We start from the raw sequence: 15852 nt of genomic DNA, 5'->3' as shown, positions 1-15852 counted from the left end.
TGACCACCGGCAGCGGCAGTACACGCTTCCAGTCTCGTACGGAACGGCTGCTGCACACGTGGTAACATTGTCCGAGCAGGCTGCAGTAACTCGTCGTTGCACATCATCGGGTCTAGTTGTAGAGACCGCCTTTCAGGTTTCGCCACAGAAAAAGTATGCAAGTGTCAAACCCATGGAACGGGCCAGCCACGGTACAGGCCGTTTGTGTCCAATCCAAAAGTTTGTAAACAATTCGTGAAGACACGCTACAGTACTTTGTGCGCTATAGGCAGGTCAGTCATCACGTTGCTACCACAGGTTACTCCTAGTCTGCACAGGAACGTCTTCCAGAGTCTGTGGAAGATGGCGTGTTAAGACGTCGCCATGCTAGTGCGCGTTCAGCGTTCCATCCAAGAAAAACTGGCCTATGAGCTGACGGTTCGCTACCTGCACCACACGTTTGCACTCCGCGTACGATGACGTTCCACCTGAAGAGACGAACTGGGACTGTCAACAGATCTATAGTGCATGTTCTGGTCATTTATCTGGCCATGATTGGTAAATGTAAATTCATCACTGAACGAGATACATGATACATCTGCAGTATCCTGTCTTAATGCCCATACCAATTCGATTCGACACGGAGTACGCGAAAGAACTTGCCCCCCTTCTAACAGCCGTGTACCGCAAGTCTCCAGAGGAACGGAAGGTTCCAAATCACTGGAAAAGAGCATAGGTAGTCCCAGTCTTCAAAAAGGGTCGTCGAGCAGATGCGCAAAACTATAATTCTATATCTCTGACATCGATCTGTTGTAGAATTTTAGAACATATTTTTTGCTCGCGTGTCATATCATTTATGGAAACCCAGAACCTACTCTGTGGGAATCAACATGGATTCCGGAAACAGCGATCGTGTGAGACCCAACTTCCTTTATTCGTTCATGAGACCCAGAAAATATTAGATACAGGCTCCCAGGTAGATGCCATTTTCCTTGACTTCCGGACGGCGTTCGATACAGTTCCGCACTGTCGCCTGATAAAAAAAAGTAAGAGCCTACGGAATATCAGACCAGCTGTGTGGTTGGATTGAAGAGTTTTTAGCAAACAGAACACAGCATGTTGTTCTCAATGGAGAGACGTCTACAGACGTTAAAGAAACCTCTGGCGTGCCACAGGGGAGTGTTATGGGACCATTGCTTTTCACAATATATATAAATGACCTAGTAGATAGTGTCGGAAGTTCCATGCGGCTTTTCGCGGATGATGCTGTAGTATACAGAGAAGTTGCAGCATTAGAAAATTGTACTGAAGTGCAAGAAGAACTGCAGCGGATAGGCACTTGATGCAGGGAGTGGCAACTGACCGTTAACATAATGTAGCGTATTGCGAATACATACAAAGAAGGATCCTTTATTGTATGATTATATGATAGCGGAAGAAACACTGGTAGCAGTTACTTCTGCAAAATATCTGGGAGTATGTGTACGGAGCGATTTGAAGTGGAGTGATCATATAAAATTAATTGTTGGTAAGGCGGGTGCCAGGTTGAGAATCATTGGGAGAGTCCTTAGAAAATGTAGTCCATCAACAAAGGAGGTGGCTTACAAATCACTCGTTCGACATGTACTTGAGTCCTGCTCATCAGTGTGGGATCCGTACCAGGTCGGGTTGGCGGAGGAGATAGAGAAGATCCAAAGAGGAGAGCCCGTTTCGTCGCAGGGTTATTTGGTAAGCGTGATAGCTTTACGGAGACGTTTAGCAAACTCAAGTGGCAGACTCTGCAAGAGAGGCGCTTTGCATTGCGGTGTAGCTTGCTGTCCAGGTTTCGAGAGAGTGCGTTTCTGGATGAGGTATCGAATATATGGCTTACCCCTATTATACCTCCCGAGGCGATCACGAATGTAAAATCAGAGAGATTTGAGCGCGAACGGAGGCTTTCCGGCAGTCGTTCTTCACGCGAACCATACGCGACTGGAAGAGGAAAGGGAGATATTGACAGTGGCACGTAAAGTGCCCTCCACCACACATCGTTGGGTGGCTTGCGCAGTAGAAATTTAGATGAAGATGTACAGAAGTTAACACCATTCGCATAATCGTTTCCATACAGCTCTTGATGGAGAGGCACGTGCATTATCCTGCTGAAATATAGGGTTTCTCAGGGATCGAATGAAGGGTACAGCCACGGGTCGTAACATATCTGAATTGTATCGTCCACTGTTCAAAGTGCCGTCAATGCGAACAAGAGGTGACCGAGACGTGTAACCAATGACACCCCATACCACCTGATACGCCAGTACAGCGTTGACGAATACAGGCTTCCAATGTGCGTTCACCGCGACGTCGCCAAACACGGATGTGACCATCATGATGCTGTAAACAGAACCTGGATTCATCCGAAAAAATACGTTTTGCCATTCGTGCACCCAGGTTCGTCGTCGAATACACCATCGCAGACGCTCCTGTCTGTGATGCAGCGACAAGCGTAAACGCAGCCACGGTCTCCGAGCTGATAGTCCATGTTGCTGTAAACATCGTTGAACTGTTCGTGCAGATGGTTGTTGTCTTGCATACGTCCCCATCTGTTGACTCGGGGATGGAGACGTGCCTGCATGATCTGTTACAGCCGTGCGGATAAGATGCCTGTCATCTCGACTGCTAGTGATACGAGGCCGTTGGGATCCAGCACGGCGTTCCGTATTGTAAGTAGGCTGTTTAAGTTTTTTTATTGGTAACGCCGCCGCCACGTAGCGCTCTGTATAAAAATCACTGGCTGTGCCGTGTGCAGTCTGTGGCTGGTTTGCATTGTTGTCTGCCATTGTAGTGTTGGGCAGCGTCAGCTGGATGCTAACAGCGCGTAGCGTTGCGCAGTTGGAGGTGAGCCGCCAGCAGTGGTGGACGTGGGGAGAGAGATGGCGGAGTTTTGAAATTTGTAAGAATTGGTGTCATGAACTGCTATATATATTATGACTAGTGAGGTAAATACATTGTTTGTTCTATATTAAAATCTTTCATTTTCTAACTATGCCTATCAGTAGTTAGTGCCTTCAGTAGTTTGAATCTTTTATTTAGCTGGCAGTAGTGGCGCTCGCTGTATTGCAGTAGCTTGAGTAACGAAGATTTTTGTGAGGTAAGTGATTTGTGAAACGTATAGGTTAAGGTTAGTCAGGGCCATTCTTTTGTAGGGATTATTGAAAGTCAGATTGCGTTGCGCTAAAAAAAATATTGTGTGTCAGTTTAAGCACAGTCATGCACAATTTAGCTAAGGGGGCGTTTCATAGTATTACCCTCCTGAAACCACCGATTCCATATTCTGCTAACAGTCATTGGATCTCGAGCAACGCGAGCAGCAATGTCGCGATACGATAAACCGCAATCGGATACAATCCGACCTTTATCAAAGTCGTAAACGTGATGGTACGCATTTCTCCTCCTTACACGAGGCATCACAACAACGCTTCACCAGGCAACGCCGGTCAACTGCTGTTTGTGTAAGATAAATCGGTTGGAAACTTTCCTCGTGTGAGCACGTTGTAGGTGTCACCAACCTTGTGTGAGTGCTCTGAAAAGCTAATGATATGCGTATCACACCATCTTCTTGCTGACGGTTAAATTTCGCGTCTGTAGCACGTCATATTCGTGGTGTCGGAATTTTAATGGGCAGTAGTCTAGCAATAACATCACTTTATTTAGTGCATAATTATTTACGGGTTCTATATTTGTTTTTGGAAGTTTTGTTGTAATTTCTCTGCAATACTTGAAAATCCTCATTCACCTTTTATCTCTCAGGTTTTCTTGGCGTGGTTGATTAATGGCGTGTTTCCCCGATGCTCTTCCGAGTAGTTCCTTCCATTTTATGCACAAAAGTTCTATGATAGACACAGCCGCCTTCTTCAGGTGCTGCGAGATTTGCGGTTGTCTGTTCTCGCTACTGGATTCCACCCAGAGTACACATAACAACAAAACTCACAGCACCTCAAGATGGTGACTGGATCTGTCGTAGAAATATTGTGCGTAAAGTGGAAGCAGCTAAGCATATCGTTAGTCATTCACATAATTTCTCGGTGGTGTGAATCAGTTGTTACTTGATCCCCTTCTATTATCAGTACCTTGCTACGCTTCTGTTTTGTCTCCCCTTGCTTTCTGTTAATGACATTTTATTCCTTGCACTGTACATTATTTTATTATTAAACGACTTTTTGCAGAAATCAGAATGCTCCCACAAATATTTTTGTGGGAGCATGTTTTAGAACTCTGGCTCTCATTATGATTATTTTTGATAGAACTGACGTACACTCATGTTCATAAAAAAAAAAAAAAAAAAAAAAAAAACAGAACACCCTGAACGACTAGAGACCGGAGGTCCGTATTCACAGGAATGTGCATTAATGTGTTCTGTAGAAGTGATTAGCATTTCAGTCACCTCGGTTCGGCATGTGACCTCCCACCCAGAGTCCTCCATAGACCCTCAAACTTGTTCCACGCGTGGTGGCATCGATGGGTATTGGCGCGAATGGCGTCCTATGATGCAGCCACCGGTGATGCATTCACCTACTTCCAAAGCTCATCTGAGGTGGTTGGCACGGGGTCACAGCACCGCAGGCGTCGCTTCACAATATCCGACACATTTTCGATTGGCGACAAGTCTGGTCATCTGGCGGTCCAGGGCGAAAGCCTGACACCCTGTGACACCAAGAAGGCACGTGATCGTGCAGAAACATGTGGTCGTGCTTTGTCTTGCTGAAAAATGGCGTCTGGGGTGCTGCACAGAAAGGGTATGGCTACGGGTCGCAGGACGTCATTCACGCTGAAAGTGCCCTGGACACGACCAGCTGTGGTTTGTGGCTGTACCCAACAGCACCCCACACCATAAGACCTTGAGTTGGCGCTGTACATCTTGTGCCGATGCAGTCACTGTGACGCCGCTCCTCCTGAACCAGCGAACCGAAATGCGGCCATAATTTTCAGACAAATGGAACATGCATTCGCCTGAAAGCACTCTCTGATGGATTTCTGTCCGAAGTTACATCGTTCCATACACTGTTGCCGTCTATCATGTTTCTGAACATTCATCAAAGGTAGGCAGAGAAGTGGATGACGTACAAATAACCCCTTCTGTAATAAATGGTGACAGACTGGCACCCCTGATAGTGTACGTGTTACACAGTTCCACTAGACACGTGGAGCATTCATATCTGTCCTGCAGTGCCATTCGGATGAGGTGTCGATCTTCTTAGGAGGTGGTCAAAGTGGTGCGATCTAACCCATCTCGTCACGTTCTGTGGCCTTCCGTGAACCATTTTGTATACACCCGTTGCACTGCTGAAACACTTCGTCCCACGCGAGTAGCCATTTCTCGGATGAATGCATCACATTCCCTCATGCCAATAATGCGCCCTCTTTCAAACTCACTGATTTGATGTTCAAAATGTTCAAGCGTGTGTGAAATCTTATGGGGCTTAACTGCTAAGGTCACCAATCCCTAAGCTCACACACTACTTAACCTAAATTATCCTAAGGACAAACACACACACCAATGCCCGAGGAAGGACTCCGCCGGGACCAGCTGAACAGTCCATGACTGCAGCGCCTCAGACCGCTCGGCTAATCCCGCACGGCATTGATTTGAAAGTATAGTTCGCACACGTCTGCTCAACTCACACTGATCCACTGCCTTCGGTTTATAGCGACAACGAGAGCTGCAGGCACATTTTGCCCGTAGGTGGTGTTGCACCGCTATGTCGCTATTGACCTCGAACCAATGGGCCTTCATGGATTAAATGCTAATTATTTCCGCAGAACACACTAATGTACATGTCCTGTGAATGTTGTTGTTGTGGTCTTCATCCCTGAGACTGGTTTGATACAGCTCTCCATGCTACTTTATCCTGTGCAAGCTGCTTCATCTCCCAGTACGTACTGCAGCCTACATCCTTCTGAATCTGCTTAGAGTATTCATCTCTTGGTCTCCCTCTACGATTTTTATCCTCCACGCTGCCCTCCAATAGTAAATTGGCGATCCCTTGATGCCTCAGAACATGTCCTACCAACCGATCCCAACTCCTAGTCAAGTTATTTCATAAACTCCTCTTCTCCCCAATTGTATTCAATACCTCCTCATTAGTTATGTGATCTACCCATCTCATCTTCAGCACTGTTCTGTAGCACCACTATTCGAAAGCTTATATTCTCTTCTTGTCCGAACTATTTATCGTCCATGGCTACACTCCATACAAATACTTTCAGAAACAACTTCCTGACATTTAAATCTATACTCGATGTTGATAAATTTCTCTTCTTCAGAAACGGTTTCCTTGCCATTGCCAATCTACATTTTATGTCCTCTCTACTTCTACCATCATCAGTTATTTTGCTCCCCATGTAGCAAAACTCCTTTACTACTTTCAGTGTGTCATTCCCTAATCTAATTCCCTCAGCATCACCCGAGTTAACTCGACTACATTCCATTATCCTCGTTTTGCTTTGGTTGATGTTCATCTTATATCCTCCTTTCAACACACAGTCCATCTCGTTCAACTGCTCTTCCAAGTCCTTTGCTGTCTCTGACAGAATTAGAATGTCATCGGCGAACCTCAAAGTTTTTATTTCTTTTCCATGGATTTTAGTACCAACTCCTAATTTCTCTTTTTTTTTCCTTCATTGCTTGCTCAATATACAGATTGAATAACATCGGATTGAGGTTACAACCCTGTCTCACTCCCTTCCCAACCACTGCTTGCCTTTGATGTCCCTCGACTCTTATAACTGCCATCTGGTTTCTGTACAAATTGTAAATAGCCTTTCGCTCCCTGTATTTAACCCCTGCCATCTTCAGAATTTGAAAGAGAGTACTCCAGTCACCATTGTCAAAAGCTTTCTCTAAGTCTACAAATGCCAGAAACGGTTTGCTTTTTCTTAATCTAGCTTCTATCTCTAGTCATTCTAGGTGTTCTGATTTTTCTTCTGAACATGAGTGTACGTTATGGAATGGGAGGTCCTTAAGAACGGGTGAGTTACGAATCGGAAACGGACTCCCGCGGAAGTGAGGGGCAGGTCAAACTTGGGACGAGTTCCTAATCCCTACTGCTATCCATCTCTTGTTGTGAAACATTGCTACCGATGTGGGTACATTTGAAAATGTCTTTCAAAATTTCACTTTAAATAGTGTTGAGTACTTAGAGAATTTTACATATACATTGGTTTCTCTAGACACTTTATGCCACCTTTTGATCGCTAGCTCTCTGGAAAATTCGTCTACTTTGATTTTTTATTATTATTTGGCAGAAATGGCCCAAGTGTGCTAACTTTTACAAAAAATGGTTCAAATGGCTCTGAGCACTATGCGACTTAACTTCTGAGGTCATCAGTCGCCTGGAACTTAGAACTAATTAAACCTAACTAACCTAAGGACATCAGACACATCCATGCCCGAGGCAGGATTCGAACCTGCGGCCGTAGCGGTTCGTTCGGCTCCAAACTGTAGCGCCTAGAACCGCACGGCCACTCCGGACGGCCTACCTTTTACATCTGCATCACTGTTTTCCGGGTCATGTCTGTGGCCACATGGTCGATTAGCAGCGCAAGTCATTTTAGTTACCCACGCTGCACTACTGACGAACAAGAAAACGCCAAAACTGAAAATAATATTTATGAGAGCTACTATTCTAGTGCGTAATGTGCGCGGTGACAATTATTGAAGTACATGAAATAAAATCGTCGTAACTTCTTTACGTTAGGACGTTCAAAATGCACAGCTGGCCGTGGGGCATGATGGGAATTAGTAACTGCATGCGCACTCAGTGTTATCGACCATTTCTTTGTGAAAATTTCACGATACTGCGTGCCTCAGCGTATAGCGCTTGTGAAGGACTATTGTGCGGGCAGAAACAACCCAACTAGGGCTCAAAGGAAGTTTGCGACCGAGTCCAAGCTGAAGACAACCGGTCCAAGAATTTGATTCGCAAGTTTGAGAGATTGCATAGTGTTCCGGCTGATAGTGTTGGCAGCGTCATTCGTCCAAAAAGGGTGACAACGCCTGAAAACATCGAGAAGACACGCACTGCGTTTCAAACCAGCAACAGGAAATCGATGAGACCAGCTGTACAACAGGTAGCAATCCACCGGGACACGCTGTGACAAATTGTTGTTGGACACCTGCATCTCTTCCCGTACAAAAATCAAATGCATCAGCCATTAAGCCCCAGGGCCATGGAACAGCGGTAATGTTTCGTCACCACTATTGTTCACAGTATTGGCGGATACGACATTGATGTGAATGTGGTTTGTTTTAGCGACGAAGCCCACTTTCATTTAGATGGGTTGGTCAATAAGCGAAATTGGCGCATTTTGGGGAATGAGAGCCGCATTTCGCGATCGAGAAGTCTCATCGTCAACAAGTGACTGTGTGGTGTGCAGTGTGCAGTCACGGCATGATAGGTACAATATTCCTTGACGGCACGGTGACTACCGAATGGTACGCGAAGGATTTGGATGATGATTTCATTCCCATTATCCAAAGTGACGGTGAGACTTCGACAATATTTGCTTCAGACAAGACAGAGCTCGACGCCATCAAAGCTGGAGTGTGTTTGATGTCATGGAGGAACACTTTGGGGGCCGCGTTCTGGCTCTGGGGTACCCAGAGGCCTCTGGCATAGACCCGAATCGGCCGCCATTTTCTCCGGATCTGAACGCATGCTGTTCCTTTTTGTATGGCTATAATATAAACAAGGTGCACAGTAGTAACCTCAAAAACCGTTGCTGAGCTGAAAACAGCCATTTAGGAGGTCACCGACAGTATCGATGTTTCGACACTTCGTCGGGTCATGCAGAATTTCGCTATTCGTGTGCGCCACATCATTGCCAACGATGGCAGGCATATAGAGCGTGTCATAACTAAAAGCTGAATATCTGTAGTGACGTTTACATCTTGAATAAAGTGTGAGCACGCCGTAGTTTGTAACTAATTTACCTTTTTTTCACATAGTTCACTAATTGTCACCCTGTGTGTGTCTGGACCCAGATTTATGTTAACTGTGATTGTCGAGACGTTATCTAGGAGTTCAGTTAAATAATTGATAAGAGTGTCTACATTACAACTGGGCGATCAGTTCTCACACACATACTTAATTTCTTGTTTCTGTTAATTCAACAGCTAAAATTTAAAAGTGTTTCTCTTCACCTCCTACTTTTAAGTCATGTCTTTTCTGATGTAAATACATTATCGTCCACTCTGAAGAAATCATCCAGTAAGAGCTGAGACGTTTCTTTTAGTTTTAAAACGGTGTACGTGTTAAATTTCAGATGCTCCTGTGTAATGATCAGAAATTACGAACTTGCTTCTCTTTATTTCCCTCTCGATATCTTATTTCTTCTACATCTACTCCTGCACCTACATGTACAATTGTAGTCTGCGAACCTCTGTGAAGTGTATGGTGGAGGGTATCTGCTGCTGTACCAGTTGTTAGGGCTCTTTTCCCGTTCCACTCGTCTATGGAACGCGAGAAAGCTGATTGTTTAAATTCCTCTGTGCATGCTGTAATTAATCTAATCTTATCTTCAGGATCAATATATGAGCGATATATAGGGGTTTGTGCCATATACCTAGAGTCATAATTTAAAGACAGTTCTTGAAATTTTGTTAGCAGATTTTGTCGGGGTGGTTTTCTTCTATCTTTTCTTCTGTTCGTAGACCTCGTCTCCTAAACTTCCCATACAGAAATTGTCTCCAACAAGGAATCGTCTGCAACCAACGGTGCGGGTCCAGTGTGTCTAGCATGCAGATACACTACTAGCCATTCAAATTGCAACACCACGAAGATGACGTGCTACAGACGCGAAATTTAAACGTCAGGAAGAAGACGCAGTGATATGCAAATGCTAAGCTTTTCAGAGCATTTGCACAAGGTTGGCGCCGGTGGCGACACCTACGACGTGCTGATATGGGGAAAGTTTCCAACCGATTTCTCATACGCAAACAGCAGTTGACCGGTGTTGCCTGGTGAGACGTTGTTGTGATTACTTGTGTAAGGCGGAGAACTGCGTACCGTCATGTTTCCGACGTTGATAAGGGTCGGATTGTAGCCTATCGCGATTGCGTTTTATCGTATCGCGACATTGCTGCTCGCGTTGGTCGAGATCCAATAACTGTTGGCGGAATATGGAGTCGGTGGGTTCAGGAGGATAATACGGAACGCCGTGCTGGATGCCAACGGCCTCGTATCACTAGCAGTCCAGATGACAGGCCTCTTATCTGCATGGCTGTAACGGATTGTGCAGCCACGTCTCGATCCCTGAGTAGACAGATGTGGACGTTTGCAAGACAACAACCATCTGCACGAACAGTTCGACGACGTTGCAGCAGCATGGACTATCAGCTCGAAGACCGTAGCTGCGGTTATCCTTGACGCTGCATCACAGACAGGAGCGCCTGCAATGGTGTACTCAACAACGAACCTGAGTGCATGAATGGTGAAACGTCATTTTTTTAATGAATCCAGGTTCTGCTTACAGCATCATGATGGTCGCATCCGTGTTTGGCGACATCGTGGTGAACACACATTGGAAACATGTATTCGTCATCGTCATATTGGCGTATAACCCGGCGTGACTGTATGGGGTGCCATTGGTTACACGTCTCGGTCACCTCTTCTTCGCATTGACCGCACTTTGAACATTGGGCGTTACATTCAGGTGTGTTACAACACGTGGCTCTACCCTTTATTCGATCCCTGCGTAATCCTACATTTCAGCAGGATAATGCACGACCGCGTGTTGCAGGTCCTGTACGGTCCTTTCTGGATACAGAAAATGTTCGACTGCGGCCCTGGCCAGCACATTCTCCAGATCTTTCGTCAATTGAAAACGTCTGGTCAATGGTGGCCGAGCAACTGGCTTGTCACAATACGCTAGTCACTACTCTTGATAAACTGTGGTATCCTGTTGAAACTGCATGGGCATGTGTACCTGTACACGCCATCCAGGCTCTATTTGACTCAATGCCCAGGCGTATCAAGGCCGTTGTTACGGCCACAGGTGGTTGTTCTGGGTACTGATTTTTCAGGATCTATGCACCCAAATTGCCTGAAAGTGTAATCACATGTCAGTTCTAGTATAATATATTTGTCCAATGAATATCCGTTTATCATCTGCATTTCTTCTTGGTGCTGCAATTTTAATGGCCAGTAGTGTAGGTTGGCTGCAGGGCCTCTGCTGGACTTCCAATCAACATACAGCCATCACTGGCGCCAGCGTTCATCAGAAAACAAACTGGTACCCTCCCTGCCCCCAGTGAGCTCTCTCTTGGCGCCACTGAAGTCGCAAATGGCGGTGGTTTGGGGTCAGAGGAATGCAGACTACAGAGCATCTTGGTCGGATCTGTCCTTGAAGTAACAGATTTCTAACAGTTCGTTGTTTCATTGTGGTATTAACTGCAGCTGAAATTGCTGCCGTAGATGCAGTACGAAGCGCCGGAGCCATACGTCAAACACGACAGTCTTCCCTTCCAATAGTGCCACACGGCTGTACAGAACCTGGTCTTCTTGCGACCTTACGCTCTCGTGACTACTACTGCTAGCAATCTTGTACAGTGACTACCTTGCAGCCAGGTCTTTCTGCAATACTGGAGAAGCAACATCCAGCTTCTCACACCCCTATTACACGACCTTGTTCAAACTCAGTCAGTTGTAGATAATGGTGTCTTTCTGCCTCAAAGGCATTCTTGACTAGTATCGGCTCACCATGTCCAATCTCAAAGATAACTAACGCCCACGACCATACAGTGCCTGTCTAAAGGAAAGCTGATTTGCGTAACACTGGTTCCCGTCAGATCACTGAAGTTAAGCACTGTCGGGCTTGGCTAGCACTTGACTGAGTCACAGTCACGGTTTGCCGAGTGCTGTTGACAAGCGGGGTGCACTCAGCCCTTGTGAGGCCAATGGAGGAGCAACTTGATTGAGAATAGCGACACCGGTCATGGAAACTGACTATGGCCATGAGAGCAGTGTGCCGACATGTTCTTCCGTATCCGCCTTAGGGGTGAGGATGACACGGCGGCCGGTCGGTACCGTCGGGCGTTCAAAGCCAGTTCGTGCGGTGTTCGTTTGTTTTAGTGGCGCTGCTAGTGCCTCTTTTGAGACTGGTGCAAAATTGGAGTAGTCATCATCTTTTCGATGCAGAAATACGCCTAGCAACTTTCGTTTATGTCGCACAATTACTTCCTGGTGCTGTGATTTTTTCCACCAGTTTATATACCGAAAGGTTAGCTCTGACAGTTTAGGTTGGCAACAGTGAAACAAGAAATAGGAAGTTGCTGTTGTTCATCTCTCAAGCTAGTATTCAAAATGGTGGAATCCACGACAGAAAAAGAATGCGCAGAAGCATCAGAAATAATCATTGTTGAGAGACTTTTCAGACCAAATTTGCTAAAGTGGCACCACAACGATACAACATTGCTAGAGGGGCAAAGCATTTTGAGAACACAGGATGCATGTGCAAGTGGAAAACAACTGGAGGCCATCCATTGAGAATGAAGCTGTGGAAAACATTCGTACGATCTTAGAAAGAAGTTGTAGAAAATCCACGAATCATGCCAGCAGAGAAGCTCTAAATACAGAAAAATGTAAGTTAATGCAAACCAGTAGGGGGAAAAAACCTGTAAGGTTCTAACACAGCATTTACAGTCTGCTGCTTGTCACAGTCACTTCGTGTAAATGTCTGGGCGTAACGCTGCAAATCGATAAAAAAATTGAAGGAGAATGTAAGGATTGTAGTGGGAAAGGTGAACAGTCCACTTTGTTTTATGGAGAGAAATTAAGGAAAGTGTGGTTGGTCTGTAAGAGAGACAGCATGGAGGAGACTAGTGCGACCTATTCTTGAGTATTGTTAGAGTGTTTGGGATCCGCACTAGGTCTGTGTAAAGAAAACATCAATAGAGTCGGGCTGCTAGATATGTTACCAGTAGGTTCGAATAACGTCCAAGTATTACGGAAATGCTTCGGGAGCCCAAATGCAAGTTCCTGGAGGGAAGACGACGTACTTTACCAGGAACATTACTTAAAATATTTAGAGAACCGGCATTTGAAGCTGACTGCAGAAACATTCTACTGCCGCCAAGCACTGTACGGTGGATTGCAGAAAATACATGTACATGCAGAAGTTAATCTGTCGCAGTGTAGCATGTGTTGTGCAAGTGCCTTCAGTTCAAGAGTTACAAAATTCAAATGTTGCAGTTGCCATCACCTCACGGTAAATCGCAATGAACACAATTTTCCTTGATTTTCAAGCCCAGATGGAAGTGGGAGGTTTAGCAGGAAGACTTGTGTTCTGTGAGAAAGTCACATTTCATTAAAGAGGCCAAGTGAGAAAGTATAATTTGAGAACGTGGGGTACACAGAACCTACGTGCCTCCCTGGAACGTGAACGCAGTTCTCCAAAGCTTGATGTTTTCTGTGCCATAACCAACCAAAGAATCTTTGGTCCTTTCTCCTCCTTCAAAAGCCGGCCGCGGTGGTCTCGCGGTTCTAGGCGCGCAGTCCGGAACCGTGCGTCTGTTACGGTCGCAGGTTCGAATCCTGCCTCGGGCATGGATGTGTGTGATGTCCTTCGGTTAGTTAGGTTTAAGTAGTTCTAAGTTCTAGGGGACTAATAACCACAGCAGTTGAGTCCCATAGTGCTCAGAGCCAGAGCCTCCTCCTTCAAAAGTTATTGTTAAAAGAATAACCTACAATGCACGCTTTCTCTCTGGTTGGTGCCTCAATTGACAGAAGAAGTAGCCAACTTCATTTTGCAGCAGGACGGACGCCTGCCACAACGGCATAACTTGGTGCATTGTCTCCTCAACGAACTACGTTCCATGGTGCTGGATCGGTCGTGCTGGGTCAAATGATGCCCCCACCCCTGTTCCCAGGTGTGTATTGCTGTCACACAGCTTTTCCCACCTCAGTGGCGCCACTAAATCCCAAATTTCGAGATCCCGCACTGCCGCACCTGGGCTTTCGCCAGAGACCCTGCGCACAGAGGCAACAGCCGACAGGAGTGTCTTTCCCCCACCACCACTTGCAGAAACAGGCGCTTCCGCCAGACGTCCCCTAGCTGTAGACGACACCAGTCTCGAATGTGTGCGATAACTGAGGGGTAGTAACAGTGCCTAAGTCAGTGTTCCATTTGCTGCTTCAGTCTATGTACAATGTTTTCTAATGAGGATGCAAGAACTGTTCGAAGACTCGTAATATATTCGGTTTCCCGACGATAGTGCGTGAACACATTTTGGTGAGTTGGCATCGCATCGCTTTTTGCAGATAACTTGCAGGCGTCTCATTCACCAAAAAGGGCTGGTGGTGTACCTGCCAGCACGGCTCGAATGTACAGTTGCCTATTTCAACTTATGCAACTTGTCGTAGCAGGCCCCTCGCTCCGATACTGGTGACAGTAAATTATGCGTGAGACTACAAAATTTTGTTATGCAAGTTATTAACTGTTTCTCGCCGACGTCTGGCAACCACATGGTTCCCGATTCCTTACTTTCCCAACGCTCAAGGTTTTCATTTCACCCTCCACATACGTCAGTGCCCGGCCGTAGTACTCACGTACATCCGACTGTGTTTCTCCTGCCCTATGCAGGTCGGAAGTTAAAGTGTGTGTCAACGCTTTGACTTCTTGCCTGGAACTTAATTTTGTACCTCGATTGGAGGAACTAAGAATTGGATCTCAACTGTAATGAACAGACTGCTAAACAATTTTGTAAGTAGTTTTTAGTAATGTGTAATTTGTGGATAAATAAATAAACGTGTGCCTCAAATTCTAAAGTTGTTCTCGTTTCTAAAACATACATTTTGTTCCAATGCACACCTGCCATCTTTCCCTTTTAAATTTAGTTGTAATGTGCACTTTGTGGTGGGAATGGAGAGCACAGCATGCATACCCATATACTGTTTCTTGGTATACCACATTACAGCTGGCACCTCATCGCATTTGACTTTAGAGTACGTTGCGAGACTGTGCAATAGGTGGGTGTCAGAGATGCTGGAGAGTAGTTTTGTGAATAACTTGTGCAGATGACGTGGCCGCGAGTGACTCTGACCTGGCAGAGGCGGTGCGTCAGGGTCTGGAGAGGGGCGGCCAGCTGGGGGTGAGGTTGAGGGAGCGGGAGGCGGCGGCGGCGCGGAGGCGGCGAGTGGCGTGGGGCTCCCCCGAGTACCACCACTACCTCACCAACGTCGCCAGCGACGGGCAGAGGGCGCGCATGGCTGACACCCTGCGGGACCTGGCCAACGCCAGCACGCTCGCCGCACACCTCTCCCGCCGGTGAGTTCCCTGCGGGTCGAGCCCCTGACTAGTTCACCTCGAATACTCTGATCGGCCAGAACATTATGACAGCCTACCTAACATCCGGTATGTCCATGTCCACCTTCGGCACAGATAACAGCAACGATGTGTCGTGGCCCAGGAGCGACGGGGCCTCGGTAGCTCGCCGGAGGGTGTCGGCACCGCATCTGCACACACGTGTCACCCGATTACCCCATTCTGGAGAGTGCAGCAAAGAGCTCTGATGCCACTTCCGATCACCTCCCAGGTGCATTTGACCTGGTACATATCTGACAAGTTAGGAGGCCACTGTGCTCCTCAAACTACTCCGTCACACTCCTGCGCATTGAGACACGGCGCATTATCTTGTTGAAAAATGCAACTCCCATCGGGAAACGTAATCCCCACGAAAGGAAGTACGCGGTCTGCAAACACACACTTAACCACAGCTTTCCTCAAACACCCAAGTTGTGAAGTTTCTGAAATGTTAGTTCCGAGGCTCTGGGCCACCACAATCTGCCCTCAGTTAAACTCAGATAGACCAGGCACCTTCTCCATTCTACATATGGACAG

The 15852-nt window shown here is 46.5% G+C and overlaps 1 protein-coding gene across 1 annotated transcript in view; it reads left to right on the top strand.

Moving 5' to 3' along the window:
- LOC126292016 (peroxidase-like) overlaps positions 1–15852 on the top strand; it is a 607040-nt gene that overhangs the window by 15750 nt on the left and 575438 nt on the right. The window contains exon 3 of the mRNA XM_049985808.1: positions 15030–15279. Coding sequence (XP_049841765.1) covers positions 15030–15279 — 250 coding nt within the window. The remainder of the gene's footprint in view (positions 1–15029; positions 15280–15852) is intronic.

Source organism: Schistocerca gregaria, chromosome 9 (genome assembly GCF_023897955.1).
Source record: "Schistocerca gregaria isolate iqSchGreg1 chromosome 9, iqSchGreg1.2, whole genome shotgun sequence".
In the NCBI taxonomy this organism is placed as follows: Eukaryota; Metazoa; Arthropoda; class Insecta; order Orthoptera; family Acrididae; genus Schistocerca; species Schistocerca gregaria.
The sequence above is the reverse complement of the archived record's forward strand: the minus strand, read 5'-3'. Positions and strand labels throughout refer to the sequence as shown.